General features: G+C 44.5%; 1 protein-coding gene across 1 annotated transcript in view; it reads right to left on the reverse strand.

Moving 5' to 3' along the window:
• C9H12orf56 (chromosome 9 C12orf56 homolog) overlaps window positions 1-14,171 on the reverse strand; it is a 52,659-nt gene that overhangs the window by 5,065 nt on the left and 33,423 nt on the right. The window contains exons 6-11 of the mRNA XM_021205834.1: window positions 13,867-14,011; window positions 9,685-9,791; window positions 8,539-8,628; window positions 3,015-3,138; window positions 1,634-1,708; window positions 1,350-1,424 (exon numbers count right to left, since the gene is read on the reverse strand). Coding sequence (XP_021061493.1) covers window positions 1,350-1,424; window positions 1,634-1,708; window positions 3,015-3,138; window positions 8,539-8,628; window positions 9,685-9,791; window positions 13,867-14,011 — 616 coding nt within the window. The remainder of the gene's footprint in view (window positions 1-1,349; window positions 1,425-1,633; window positions 1,709-3,014; window positions 3,139-8,538; window positions 8,629-9,684; window positions 9,792-13,866; window positions 14,012-14,171) is intronic.

Here is a 14,171-nt window from a genome sequence, read left to right on the forward strand (position 1 = left end):
GGTTAAGAGCACTGACTGCTCTTCCAGAGGTCCTGAGTTCAATTCCCAGCAACCACATGGTGGCTCACAACCATCTGTAATAGAATCTGGTGACCTCTTCTGGTGTGTCTGAAGACAGCTACAGTGTACTCATATAAATAAAATAAATAATTCCAAGAAAGAAAGAAAGAAAGAAAGAAAGAAAGAAAGAAAGAAAGAAAGAAAGAAAGAAAGAAAACCAACTAGATTGAGGCAGGAGGATCGTGAGTTGGGGGCCAGCCTGAGCAACATAGCAAGATACCTCAAAAATATTAAAATGACTTTGTCTCACAGCCCACGTATGCTCTCTTGTCCTTTGGCCTTCACTCATGGAAGGACACAGCAAGATCCTTACGAGATACAATTCTTCCATCTTGGACCAACCAGCCTCTGCCCTTTGCCAGTTACCCTTAGTCAGTGGCACTCAGACTAAGTCCAACACAGAGGAAGACAGTGGAGTCAGTGGAGGGAGGAGGGCTGCCATTGAGTTGAGAGATGTACACAGGGTGAAGGAAGGACCAGATGAGGCAGCAAAGCTAAAGATACCCAACCCTGCAGGCCTATGGAGGTCAGAGGTCAGAGGTCAGAGGTCAGCCTCTATGCCAAGAGAAAAGCTACTGAGAGATCATCAGGCTCACAGCAAGGAATTGCAATCGCATTTTTGTATTAAATAGCTCCCTCTGGCGGTGATCTCATAAAATGGCAGGCATGGACCATTGGAAAGGAATGGATACCAGTAGACATCACCAGAGTGGGGACCATGATGGTGGCCCCACGGTGGTGGCTACAGGGGCAGAGCACACAGTCAATTCCAAATATTCTATTCATGTTTCTACTTATGGAAAATGTCGATACTTTTACTTGAATGACAAGTCAATAACTTAACATTTTGCCTGCTACATTTACCTTTAAAGTTTTTGTTTGTTTTGTTTTGCTTTTTTTTTTTTTTTAATAAAATAAAGCTTAATCTTAAGCCATAATTTTAATACCTTTAACTCAGGTCTTGAACATAAAAACATTTCCTTTTGATTAATAAAAATAATCAGCCAGGTAGTGGTGGCGCACGTCTTTAATCCCAGCACTTGGGAGGCAGAGGCAGGCGGATTTCTGAGTTCGAGGCCAGCTTGGCCTACAAAGTGAGTTCCAGGACAGCCATGACTATACAGAGAAACCCTGTCTCGAAAAAACCAAATAAAATGAAAATAAAAAAATAAAAATCATGTTTATATTCTGCTTCTGCTTTGTAGACTCCATCACAAAGCAATGCCTATGTTTTATTAATTAAGCACAAAATATCCACTAAGCCGGGCCCTTTTCTCCTCAATACTCACGATGGGAGGACAGCTTTGCAGAAAGGACATCATCCAGCTAATAGCGAACTTCGTGGATCCCAATCCAAGATTTCCCTAGAAACTCAAGGAAACGAGTTATAGTCACGACATCTAAAGTTGTATCTAAAAGAATTGTCAAATCTTTAAGATCAGTATCTGTAAAATAACCTGTAATATCACTGAAATTTCACAACCCGTTTCAGAGAAGATCCCCAATAAAAGCGGTACACACTGTTAACCACAGCATAACCAAGTCAGAATTATAATAAAAACACGCCTTGTACCTGCTGAAAGACAAGCAGAATCTCATAGATCAGCATTGTGGCAGTATCCGTGTACTCCAGGATGAGCTTCTGTAACTAGACATTTGAATGAGTCAATACACTAGCATGTGTCAAAGGATTTCTGATTAGAATTGTAGTTTGTGATGTCCACTCTCCTGATCCTCTTGGCTCAGTCATTCTCAGGAAGGCTGCTTGCGTGCTGGGCTCCTTGTCTCAGGCTCGTAACTCTAGACACTAAAGAGCCTGAGGCCGGGAGACCCCAAGTTCAAGGCCTGTTTGGGCAACTCAAAACAAAAAGTAAAAAGAGAGCCCCTGGGGGTGTAGTTGAGTGGTAGAGTGCTTTCCTTGGGTGTGTTCGGTCCCTAGCACCACCGAAAGCAAAACTGCTCTCGTCAAGGGGCGACACATTGAGCAACGACTCACAGCGTGGATTCAGGGTAGGCACAATGGCCCAGACAAAAGCATGACAGGTCTGCACACTGAGGTCCACATCAGCAGTCAGATCAACAACCTTACTTCTAGAAGGTGGAAACACGACCAGGCAGCGGCGGTGCACACCTTTAATCCCAGCACTCAGGAGGCAGAGGCAGGCGGATTTCTGAATTCTAGACAGCCAGGGCTACAAAGGGGGTTCTAGGACAGCCAGGGCCACACAGAGAATCCCTGTCTCAAAAAAAAAAGGGGGGGGAGTAAATACATTTCTGGGAATTGAGACAGGAGGTCCTCTGGAGACTTTAGGCTTGTGCCTAGCTTCTTCTGTGGTCTGGGTAAACATGGGCTCAGGGCCTCTGGCTGCTCATGAGGTCTTCAGGCAGTTGGCAGTGACCACAAGCCACTCTGGGCTTTAGGACTGCCTATGCTAGGCCTAGCCTCTGCTCTTCTCATACAGTGTGCAGGATGAACTCTGCTTTAATCTCTCCCTCCCTCAGACGACACCGATGACCAAACACTGTATTGTTGCACTGACTATCCAGCACAGAAGATCCAAATGTCCTACGGGTGTGAAACCTACACTCACCCTTTTGTCCGCTAGATGTTTTCATGGGGGAATACTATTGATGATCCAGATTAATAAACTCAAAAGCAAGCCCAGCAGGCGTTTCCTGCCTTTGAACCCAGTCTTCTCTCTGTGGCTCACATCGGATTCTTAGGCCAGATTCTAAAAGTTGTCTTCTAGTCTCCACACGTTACCTTAATATCGAGTATCAGCTCAGATTCCTCAAATATGCTGAAATAGCTAAGATGTTAGGTTAATAACAAAACATGTCCTCTTTCATGTATACGTACTTCCGGATCCTATGGCATCGTGTTCCACATTAAAAGACAGAAACAAGAGCCCGCATGTGTTCCATTCAGCCAACCAACTAGGTTCTCATCTCACCTGACTGTCGGAAAGTGCTTCGGCTGAGGTTGGATCAGTCACCGGCTGGGCATCAGATGCGGAGCAGGACTTCGGAACCTTCGGCTTGCTAATTAAAATTACTAAGAGATTAAACAGTGTTCCCCTAAAAATTAAACAAAAATCCATTAGTGGGGAAAGCTTCTAAACGGGAACAGGTGGAGTCGAAAATATTGACACTTCTTAAATGACCCTCAGACAAGCAGGTGATGACCTTGAAATGATAAGTTTATTATGGTTTTTGTTGTTGTTGTTTTTTGTTTTTGTTTTTGTTTTTGTTTTTTTTGAGCTGAGGGAAAGCATAGCCCAGAAAGTTCAGCAGGGGGGTATTAAGGAAGGCTGTGGTGGTTTTGAGTATAGCTATATTTCCAACATATGTTTATGGAGTATTAATTCTAAGTGACAGCGTAGTCAAAATAGATTCTATAGTCAGAGGAAGTAAGTGGTTAGGCTAAACTCATTTGAAGTATAAATACGGGAACAGATCAGAAAGATGAAGAACTGAGGATGGAGAGGTGAGACAGTGAGCATGTGGGAGCACTGGGGAGGGAGGATGGGGAGTAAACAGACAGTGTCACAGAAGCAGAGGAAGAAGAGAAGATGGGGAGGTGAGACAGTGAGCATGTGGGAGCACTGGGGAGGGAGGATGGGGAGTAAACAGACAGTGTCACAGAAACAGAGGAATGGAAACAACCAACAACCAATAAAGAGAGAAACTGAAAAAGATGTTAAAATGGAGATGCTGTGCCACGTTCTCGAGCCCCAAAAGAGCACCCGGGAATTGACTCCGACGCAGTCACACTAGGGTCTCTTTATTACAAGCTCAAGCTTGGGCTTGCTCCCTGCCGACCCTGATGCAGCAGGACGGTTTGGGACGTAGCCCCAAACCCTCGGCAGGACAAGGTTTTATAGGGAATGGGAGCATGCAAGGGGGTCTCCATCCTGCCAAGCATCTAATTGTACTATAGTAAGCCAACGGGTGAAGCAAAACCACGAACAGTCACAAACGGTCTGAAAGTACAGCTGAAGCAATCGGACTAACCTTTGATTAACCGCTGCTCGGAAGTAGCTAGGGAGTAACTCTGGGGTATGGGACAAGGACAAGCCATGGGGTCCTTCCTGGTGCTTGGGTGCAGCTTGGGTTCAGCTATAGGTCAAGTTTCTCTTAAGATGGAGGCTGGTCCCAAGATGGAGTAGGTTTGGCCTCTCAGAGACAGGGTAAGCTGCAAGCTGACTAGAGGGCTGCTATCTATGGCCTTCCTCTGCATCTCACACAGTGTCTTATTTACAGTGCACACATTATACATAGTTAGAAAATATTTTGCAGTTTTAAAATACTGATTACTGAGGCCAGGGGTGGGGTGGCTCAGTAGTCAAGAGCACATAGCGCTTACTGCGCTTGCAGAGTCTCAGGTTTGATTCCCAGCACCCATGTGATGGCTCACAACCATCTGTGACACCAGTTCCAGGGGCTCTAATCTAACGCTCTCTTCTGACCTCTCAGGACACCTAAACTCGTGTGCTCACCCACACACACACATAATTATCTGAAAGTGCTGACTATTGGCTATCTCCACCACGGGACTTCTCTGAAGCGTTGCTATGACAACGTGTCACCAGCATCTCTGGGACAAGGAAATAGTACTACATAGATGTTCTTTTTAAATTAAAAAAAAAAAAATTAGAAGTGTATATATTTTGGCGTGCTTTGATAATTCAGCTATGCACTGCCTCATACACTTACCATATTTTATAGCAGGCATATGCATACATGTATTTGTTAGGTCAGAGGTCAACCCTGGGTGCTGTTCCTCCAAAACCATCCCACCTTAGGTTTTGAGACAGGTTCTCTCTCGCTGAGATCTGGGTTCACCAGTAAGGCTACTTACTGTGACTGGGCAGCAGTCCTCAGCCTATCTCCATCTCCCTACTGTTGGTATTACAAGCATGCGCGCTACCATACCTGGCTTTTTACATCGCTCCTAGGGATCAAAGTCGGGTCCTCATGCCTAAATGGGAACACTTTATTCACGGAGCTGGGAGAAGCTGGGGGAGCTTTGAGTGAATGCATAATGAGTAGACGAAGTCCCAAGTGTGTGCATACAGTGGGCAGGGGCATGGCTATGTCAAGGACCCATGCCTCAGATCCAAGAGAAACTGGCAAAGCCTCCCCCACCCACCCACCCCAAGTCAACAATCAGACGGATGTCAAAGCTGTCCCTATGCCCCAGTCTAAGTGGGAATTGTTGGTAGTGCTCACATGAGCTGGCAACCACAGCTCCCTCCTCTAGGATGGTTTGGCTCCATCTACAGAGACTCCTGAGAGTCTAGCTATCTCCTCCCCCTGTGCCATGCATAATAAACTTTGAGTCCCGGGTTGTTGTGCATAGTAAGTGCCCTCCATCAGAGTAAGCGCAGCCCCACCTGCCCCAGCTTCTCTGGCTGTGTGTCTGTTCTGTCTTTATTCCCTTCAAACGTGGCCTCTCACTAACTTTGAACTGGGCTGACCATCGGCAGGCTACAACAACTTTCCTGTCTCTGCTCAGCCCCACCCCACCCCACCCCACCCCTCAGTACTGGGGTTAGAGGCAAGCACAACCATGTCAGGTTTTATATAAGTTCTGGGGATTTGAACTCCCATTCTCACAGTTTTGCAGCAAGCTCTCTTATCGACTGAGCCATCTCCTCAGCCCCAAGAACACTTCTTTCTGAAGCTTTTCTAGGCATGAAGTAGGAATTGGCATTCCCTTCTCTGTTCTGTTTAATGACAGTCCTTTATTTTCAGTAACAATTCCTTTTCAAATCTAAGAGAAGGCGCTCTAAAGTTCTTACTGTGATAATACAGGAATTCAACAGTAACAATACCAAAATATAAAAGAACATGGCACATTGTAAGAATACAGCTAGGAGGCAAATTTTCTACTTTGGGAAATAATAGGAGGAAATGCTAAATGAATAACTGCTTCTTTATTTCCTCAAATGGAATTTGATCTGAAATCAACTCCTTCCACCAAAGGACTTCATTGAAAACTCTCCGGGTCAACAATTTTGTCAAATTGTAGCTTCACCCAGAAAACAAAGACTTCTGGGATTGCTATCCCAGACTTAAAAATTGTCCCAAAAATCAAATGTTTTCTTTTGTTTGTATTGGTGTTGTTTGTAATGTATGAATTTAAAATATATTCTCAGTATATTTTAAGAGTACAAAAATTGGAGGTCAAATAGTCTGTGATGTTGTGGAAGGTGGCATTCTAACATGGCTTCCAATGTTCCTGTCCCACAGGTACACAGATCCCACATGATTCCCCCCTCTCTTATGTGTGCCACTGCAAGTGGCAGCCATTCATGACTGTGCTATACTAGGTGGGAAATATGAAGGCCCATCATTAGTGACATTTTAGTCAGTCCAGAGAAAATGATCCTGGGGTGGGGACAGTTTTCGAATCAGATGAGCATTGTAAAAGGGGGAGGGGGGCTTCTGGAACTCACAGATAGAGCCAAGAAATAAGCCGCCATGTGATTCATCACATCACACGAGCTTAGGAGGGAACAGAAATCCCATCAACCCTGCAGCTTGAGTGGCAGAGACCAGGAGTAGAGGCCCCAACCAATTCTGCTCAGAGTATTGATCCACAGAGACCCGAGAAAATGACAGTGTTTAACTCGCTAAGCTTATGTAATTTGTTACGTGGCAACAGATTAATACTGTTATCGTGATAATCCTATGCATTTCAAAAGTACCTAAAATTGATATTAACACCAGACTCTATTGTAGCTACTGAATGCACAGACTGAAGGCCAGGAAAAGACTTTGTCTTGTTGGGAGAAAGGTTTGATGAAGTTGATAGGGTCAAACCAAGTTAGAACAACTAAAGGCTACCCTTTACAGCCAAGGAAGGGAGCGGTTTCCTTTTTAGGATAGAGGAGAGTAGAAGGTGAGCAGGAGTGTTACATGTCTTGCTTGAGAAGAACATTTTCTTGCCCATTAGACCTTCCACTTCCCGTGGAGGTCATTGCTATGGTTTGTATAGTCTTGGCTCAGGGAGTAGCACTGTTGGGAGGTGCGGCCTTGTTGAAGTAGTTGTGGCCTTGTGGGTACAGGCTATAATACCCTACTCCTAGCTACCTGGTAGTCAGTCTTCCACTAGCAGCCTTCAGACAAAGATGTAGTAGAACTCTCAGCTCCTCCTGCACCATGCCTGCCTGGATGCTGCCATGCACCCATCTTGATGATAATGGACTGAACCTCTGAACCTGTAAGCCAGCCCCAATGAAATGTTGTCCTTAGAAGAGTTGCTTTGGTCATGGTGTCTGTCCACAGCAGTCAAACCCTAACTAAGACAGTCATTCTGCTTCAATAATGAGGATAAAGACTGCATGAAAAAAAAAAAAAAAAAAGGCAGGTGGCAGCTAGAGTGATGGCTCAGAAGTCAAGAGTGCTTTCTGTTTCTGCAGAGGACCTGGGTTCAGTTCCCAGCACCCTTGTCTGGCAGACCACAACTACCTGTAATTCCAGCTCCTCAGATCAGGTGCCCTGCCTAGCTCAGTCGGCTACAGCACACACAGGGTACACATAAACTCACAATGCTCACATACATAAATACAAAATAATAAATAAATCTTTAAAAGCAAGAGAAACACATGGTAGGTCCTGCCAGGGGAGCCCCACTCGGCACAACCCAAGTGTAGCAAGCTCTTCTGTGATCTGACTTCCCTGAACCAGCGGCTCAGTGTCTCTCCCTTTCCCGTTAGAAAAGCTTTTCTTCACAAGAGATGCCAGTTAATACCAAGACCCATGACTGTGGGTGACTGTATTTTTTAAAAAGAGAGAAAGGATGAGAGAGAGAGAAAGCACATGAATCTGTGAAGGAGATAGGGGTAGAGATGAGAGGAGTTGGGAAGGTCTAAGGATGGATTTGATCAATTGTATATGAATAAATAAATAAAACATTCTTAACAGGGCAGAATAACAAAAAGAAGGAAGTCAGTACCTGGGCGACCTCGCACGGGAAAGCCTGCTGACCTAGTCTAGACAGATACGTGAGAAAGGTTATCCATTCTACATTCCTCTGGATACAGGTCATCCTGGTGACTATATACAACCTTAACTCAAGTGAGTTCTGCTCATTTGACCTTGCATAACCCAGAGAATATCCTAAGAACATAAGTTTTCTGATGTTTTCAATAAGGTTGACTATTAGGGGAAACTACTCAGTCCACCTCATTTTGGGCCCCCGCTGTCCCAGGTTCAAGACCCCAGTTAGAGCAGTGGACAGAGGACAAGAGACAAGACAGAGACTACACAGTCCAATGTCTTCTTAAAAGACAAAACAACAGAAAAGCAGGCATACACAAATGCACGTGCGTGCATGCACACACACACACATGCACACACACACGCACACACACATTCACACATACTCACATGCACACACACATGCACACACNCACATGCACACACATGTGTGCACACACACACACACACACACACAGAATAAGACCTTACTTCTTAGCTGCCAGTGTGTTCAATCGTGACGATTCAATTTCTGTTTCTCTGAACATCAGTCCAAGTGTCTGTATAATTTCAATGCACGCCCTAGGAAATAGGAGAGAAAAAAATGGAAAACAGCATACCCGAGCACATATGTGTGCACGGCTCCACAAGGTCAGAATCCCACAAAAACCGTGAGCCTTGAGAGAAGGCTTTCCGGTGGTCATTTAGCCAAGAGTCCATCAAATTTGGTGCACCAAATCACAAACCCTGGTCTGGGGTTGCTATGTGGGAGGCATTCACAATGGGCTTCCTGACAGACTGAGAGCTGCATACTAGAATCGAGGCACAAGTCTAAGCATTTTGGAATTCGTATTTTTGGAATTCGTATTTTTTTTTTCAAAAAAAATTTAGGATAATCACTAGTTTAAAATGATATGCAATGATTTTCATTTTATGATTTGTTTTTAAGTGTGTGCATGTGCATGCATGTGTGTGTGTGCGTGTGCGCACACACACATGGAAGTGGGTTTGTGCATGGGAATGCGGGTGTCCACAGAGGCCACAGACGTTAGATCCTCTTGGGGCTTGAGTTATAGGGACCTGTGAGCCACCAGTTGTAGGAGCTGAGAACCAAACTTAGGTCCTCTATAAGAGCAGTTTCTGCTCTTAGACACTGATCATGGCATGGTGGCTTATCCTATGATTATAAAAACACTTGGAAAGCAGAGGTTCAAGGCCAGCCAGATCTATATAGTGAGTTCTAGTCTATTCCAGATTTCAAAACAAGAGCCTACTTCAAAAGAAAAGATCAAATAACAACAAATAACCAATTTTTAAAATTTAAAAACCTAACATTACAGCTCCTCTGATCATTAATATTGCATATATTTTTGTCTAGTATTAGCCATTTCTCTTTAACACCTTAGCCCAGTGGCTCTCAACCTTCCTAATGCTGTGACACTTTAATGCAGTTCCTTGTGCTGTGGTGACCTCCAGCCATAAAATTATTTCGTTGCTACTTCATAACTGTAATTTTGCTACTGTTATGAATCGCAACGTAACTATCTGATATGTGGCCCCACCCCCGGAGGTGGCAACCCCCAGGATGAGAACCACTGCCTTAGAGGGACACTATCTGATTACCTAGTTAGTACTTACATCAGCTGATCAGCCCTCTGCCTTTTGTTTTGAAGTGCATGCTTGTCCCTCGACTCTGGCAGATACTCATGAAGTTTGTTCACTAGGAAGTAGAAAAGCTCACTGGTCTGCAAAAGCAAGCAGGAAAGGAAATAATGAGGGTACCAGTTGTTAAAACCCCACCCACACGTAGAGGAACAAAGAAAACTTCTCTTCACCTTAAGAAGCTATTCATAGCTGGGCGTGGTGGCGCACGCCTTTAATCCCAGCACTCGGGAGGCAGAGGCAGGCGGATTTCTGAGTTCAAGGCCAGCCTGGCCTACAAAGTGAGTTCCAGGACAGCCGGGGCTACACAGAGAAACCTAAAAAAAAAAAAAAAAGCTATTCATAACAGTATCTTTAAAACTATTAAAACTAACAGAATTGGGGGGGGGGGGATGACTCACTGTCATCCAGATGACATGTCAGGCCATTTAGTCCTGGCTCAGGCACTAATGAAGACACATTACATTGTAAAGTATTGACTGAAGCTAAACTGTAGGGGTGGTTCTGATGCTAGGGTCCTGTTCCCCAATTTGTTCTTGATCTATCAGTAAGGATGCCACGGGCTGATTGATGGGTGGAAGGAACAGGTGGGACTTCTGGGTCCCTGCAGGAAGCTGGCAGAAGCAGGAGAGAGGGGAAAGGAATGTTTGCCATGCTTCAGAGGAGGAAAAGACAACCAGCCATATGAGATCTTGGGTGAAGTGGCCTCAGGCAACCCCCCCCCCCACTTAACCCCCCCAATCTCCATGGATTGGTCGGGAACACAGAGAAGCCATGAAAGCGTGGAAATACTTTTTTATTATTATATATTTTCTTAACTTACATTTCAAATGTTATTCCCTTTCCTGGTTTCCCCTCTGAAAATCCCCTATCCCCTCCCCCCTCCCCCTGCTCCCCAACCCACCCACTCCCGCTTCCTGGCCCTGGCATTCCCCTATACTGGGGCATAGAACCTTCACAGGACCAAGGGCCTCTCCTCCCACTGATGACCAATTAGGCCATTCTCTGCTTCGTATGCAGCTGGAGCCATGAGTCTCACCATGTGTTTTCTTTGATTGGTGGTTTAGTCCCAGGGAGCTCTGGGGATACTGGTTAGTTCATATTGTTGTTCCTCCTATGAGGCTGCAAACCCCTTCACCTCCTTGGGTACTTTCTCTAGCTCCTTCATTGGGGACCCTGTGCTCAGTCCAATGGATGGCTGTGAGTGTCCACTTCTGTATTTGTCAGGCACTGGCAGAGCCTCTCAGAAGACAGCTATATCAGGCTCCTGTCAGCAAGCTCTTGTTGGCATCTGCAATAGTGCCTGGGTTTGGTGGTTGTTTATGGGATGGATCCCCAGGCGGGGCAGTCTCTGGATGGTCATTCCTTCAGTCTCTGCTCCACACTTTGTCTCTGTAACTCCTTCCATGGGTATTTTGTTCCCCCTTTTAAGAAGGATCGAAGTATGCATGGAAAAACTTAACATACACAGGTACCCATGTGGCCTCAACCTTTCATGTGCCACTAACTGAATCCAAAGATCTCATTTAGTCCAGCTACTGGCATGCCACTGACATACCTGGTAGTTTCAAGTGTGAACCCCACACTTCAGAATAGCTTCGCTTTTCACAAGACAATAAGATTTCAATTTAATAAATACAGCTTCCAGGGCATGGTATGTGCATGCATTGTGCTGGGCCTGAGCATGCTGTGAGAAGTAAGAGCCCTGAGCCAACAGTTAGAGTAATCACACTGATTCTTGAGGGTAGGAACTGTCTTAATCACACTTCCATGTCTCATACCTGTGATCATGCCTCGAAACAATTAGGATTGTAATAAATGTTTGCCGAGTTGTCAAAATGCTATGGGTGCTAACGCTGGAGAACATTGCCCAATACGGCAGTCCCTGGCCGCAGGGGCTATTAAACTGATTAAGTTAAAATTCCACTACCTCGTCCTTGGTTACATCCAAGTGCTTAATAGTCACGTGCAGATCGTGTCTACTGAACTGATTGCCACAGACTATAAATAGCAGAGTCCTATGACAGAATAGGTCCAGAAATCAAGAGGAGCAAGATGCACAGCTCTTCACAGGGGACAGCAGAGAAGTCAGAGATTGGTGGCATTTGAGCTAAGCCTTGTAGGGCAGGTAGGCCTTTACTGAGTAAAAAGAAAAGAAAAGAAAAGAAAAGAAAAGAAAAGAAAAGAAAAGAAAAGAAAAGAAAAGAAAAGAAAAGAAAAGAGAAGACAAGGGAAGGGAAGGGAAGGAAAAGAAAAGAAAAGGAAAAGGAAAGGAAGACACATACTACAAAAAGCAAAGAACAGAGGAGCACATGGGGCCAGACTCTGTATTTACCCACAATCTTCCTGTGCTAAAGTGTGTGTGGTGTGTCCCTAATAGGCTCTGCCACTCCCTAGCCATTTTAGACTGTGCAGCACACCACTGCACACCATGGGCATAAACTGACCAGCTATTCTTTCTAGCAAGTCTTTCATTAACTACGATAGTTGATCATCTTCAACTGCTTGAAGCTGACCCAGCAAACCTGCATCCTGGGGCCTTCCTCGACACCCACACTAAGACAGCGGGCCACTCTCATCTGGAAAGCCAACATGGTTAGTCAGCCGCAAGCACAGCACCTCATGACTGTGTACTTCAAGCTGTTCCCTGGGAAGATGGCAGAGACGTGTGGGCCAGAGGCCCACCATGAATGTGACCCTGTACATGCTCAGCATCTCTCACCTTGGCTGAAAAGGTGGACATTTACGTTTCCATGTGAGAGTCAGGCTGGAAGGATTCCCTGGGGATCACATTTTTTAAAAACACCAGTCTTGTACTTAAAAGTATTTTTTAATTAATATTTTTACTTAAAGGAAAACTTCTTTAGAAAAAGTTTAAAAATCTACTTTTCCTCCACCTCACAGGCCAAGAATGTTCATCCCCTCTAACATCAGTCTTTCGACATCAACTCAACCTGTGACACTTGCTTCGTACAATGGCTCCCGTATCTATCTTCCCCATGCATATATGTATTATTGATAACCTTATAAAATTTTAAATATTAAAACATGTAGGGGATTTTTCACCCAGCAACATGGCTGCTCTGGCTAGTGATTACATCCAAAAAGACCTGGTCTGTGTGATCCAGCTGGAATGACACACCTTTAATCCCTCTGTCTGGAATATTGACATGCCCTGGTATACACTTTTAATCCCAAACAATGAAGGTGAAGTTAGTTTGTTAAAGGAAGCAGCCATGTTTTAAAGTGATGTCTGATTGAGGGACAGACAAAGTGATGAATCAGAGAAAGATTTGACAGAATGAGTCAGAGGTAGGATACCCCTAACTCTCATAAGAACAGACAAGAAAGAGAGGCTACTTAAGAGAACCGCAGGACTGAGCACAGGGTCTCCAATGGAGAAGCTAGAGAAGGGACTCAAGGAGTTGAAGGGGTTTGCAGCCCCATAAAAGGAACAACAATATGTACCAACCAGTAATCTCAGAGTTCACAAGGACTAAACCACCAACCAAAGAGTACACATGGAGGGACTCAAGGCTCCAGCTGCATATGTAGCAGAAGATGGCCTTGTGGGTCATTGATGAGAGGAGAGACCCTTGGTCTTGTAAAGGCTCTATACCCCAGTATAGGGGAATGCCAGGACAGGGAAGCAGGAGGTGGGTGGGTGGGGGAGCAGGAGGAGGAGGGATGTGATGGGGGTTTTCAGAGGGAAAATAAGGAAAGGGGATAAAATTCGAAATCTAAATAAAGAAAATATCTAATTTAAAAGAGAGAGAGAGAAATGCACTGAGAGATGAGGGAGGGGTACAGTTTTACAGGTGAAGACAGAACAAGCTAGAGAGTAAGGAACCCAAAGATAAGAAGCCATTTTAATCAGTCAGTTTGGAGAAGAATTTGAGTCAGAACAGCTGACTTGAACCAGCCAGCCAGAATTTTAAAAAATTTAAAAAGGGTGAGCTTATTCAGCAGTAAGTCTCCAACAGGACAGTTACATCTAGAGAATAAAAGTTACTTTTACAAAATCAAGACTACATTAAATATAATAATCACCATTTAAAACTACAGCATCAGAATACAACTTGTATTTCTCTTTCAGCTTATGGTTGAATTTGACAACCAGACACAGCAAGTTTTAAAGGTTAAGAATAAAACGCTTACTTTCCAGAAAAGTCTTCTCAGGATGAAGTTTCTCTGGGCTGTCACTCTAAGTTCCGTAATTAGACACAGTGTCTTCCTCAAAGTATTGTCTTTAAGAAAAAGTTCAGACTTTAGTTGACAAAAGTGCTTAATTTTCTCTTCGGATCTACAGAAACACACAGAAAAAAATCAGGTAAAATGTACGAAACTGCAGTTTACAAATACCACAATTACTGAAAAGTCTATGAAATTTTATGACTGGAGGGATCTTTATTCCCCCTTGGTTTTTTGAGACAGGGTTTTTCTGTGTAGCCCTGGCTGTCCTG

This window comes from Mus pahari, chromosome 9 (assembly GCF_900095145.1).
Source record: "Mus pahari chromosome 9, PAHARI_EIJ_v1.1, whole genome shotgun sequence".
Taxonomy (NCBI): domain Eukaryota; kingdom Metazoa; phylum Chordata; class Mammalia; order Rodentia; family Muridae; genus Mus; species Mus pahari.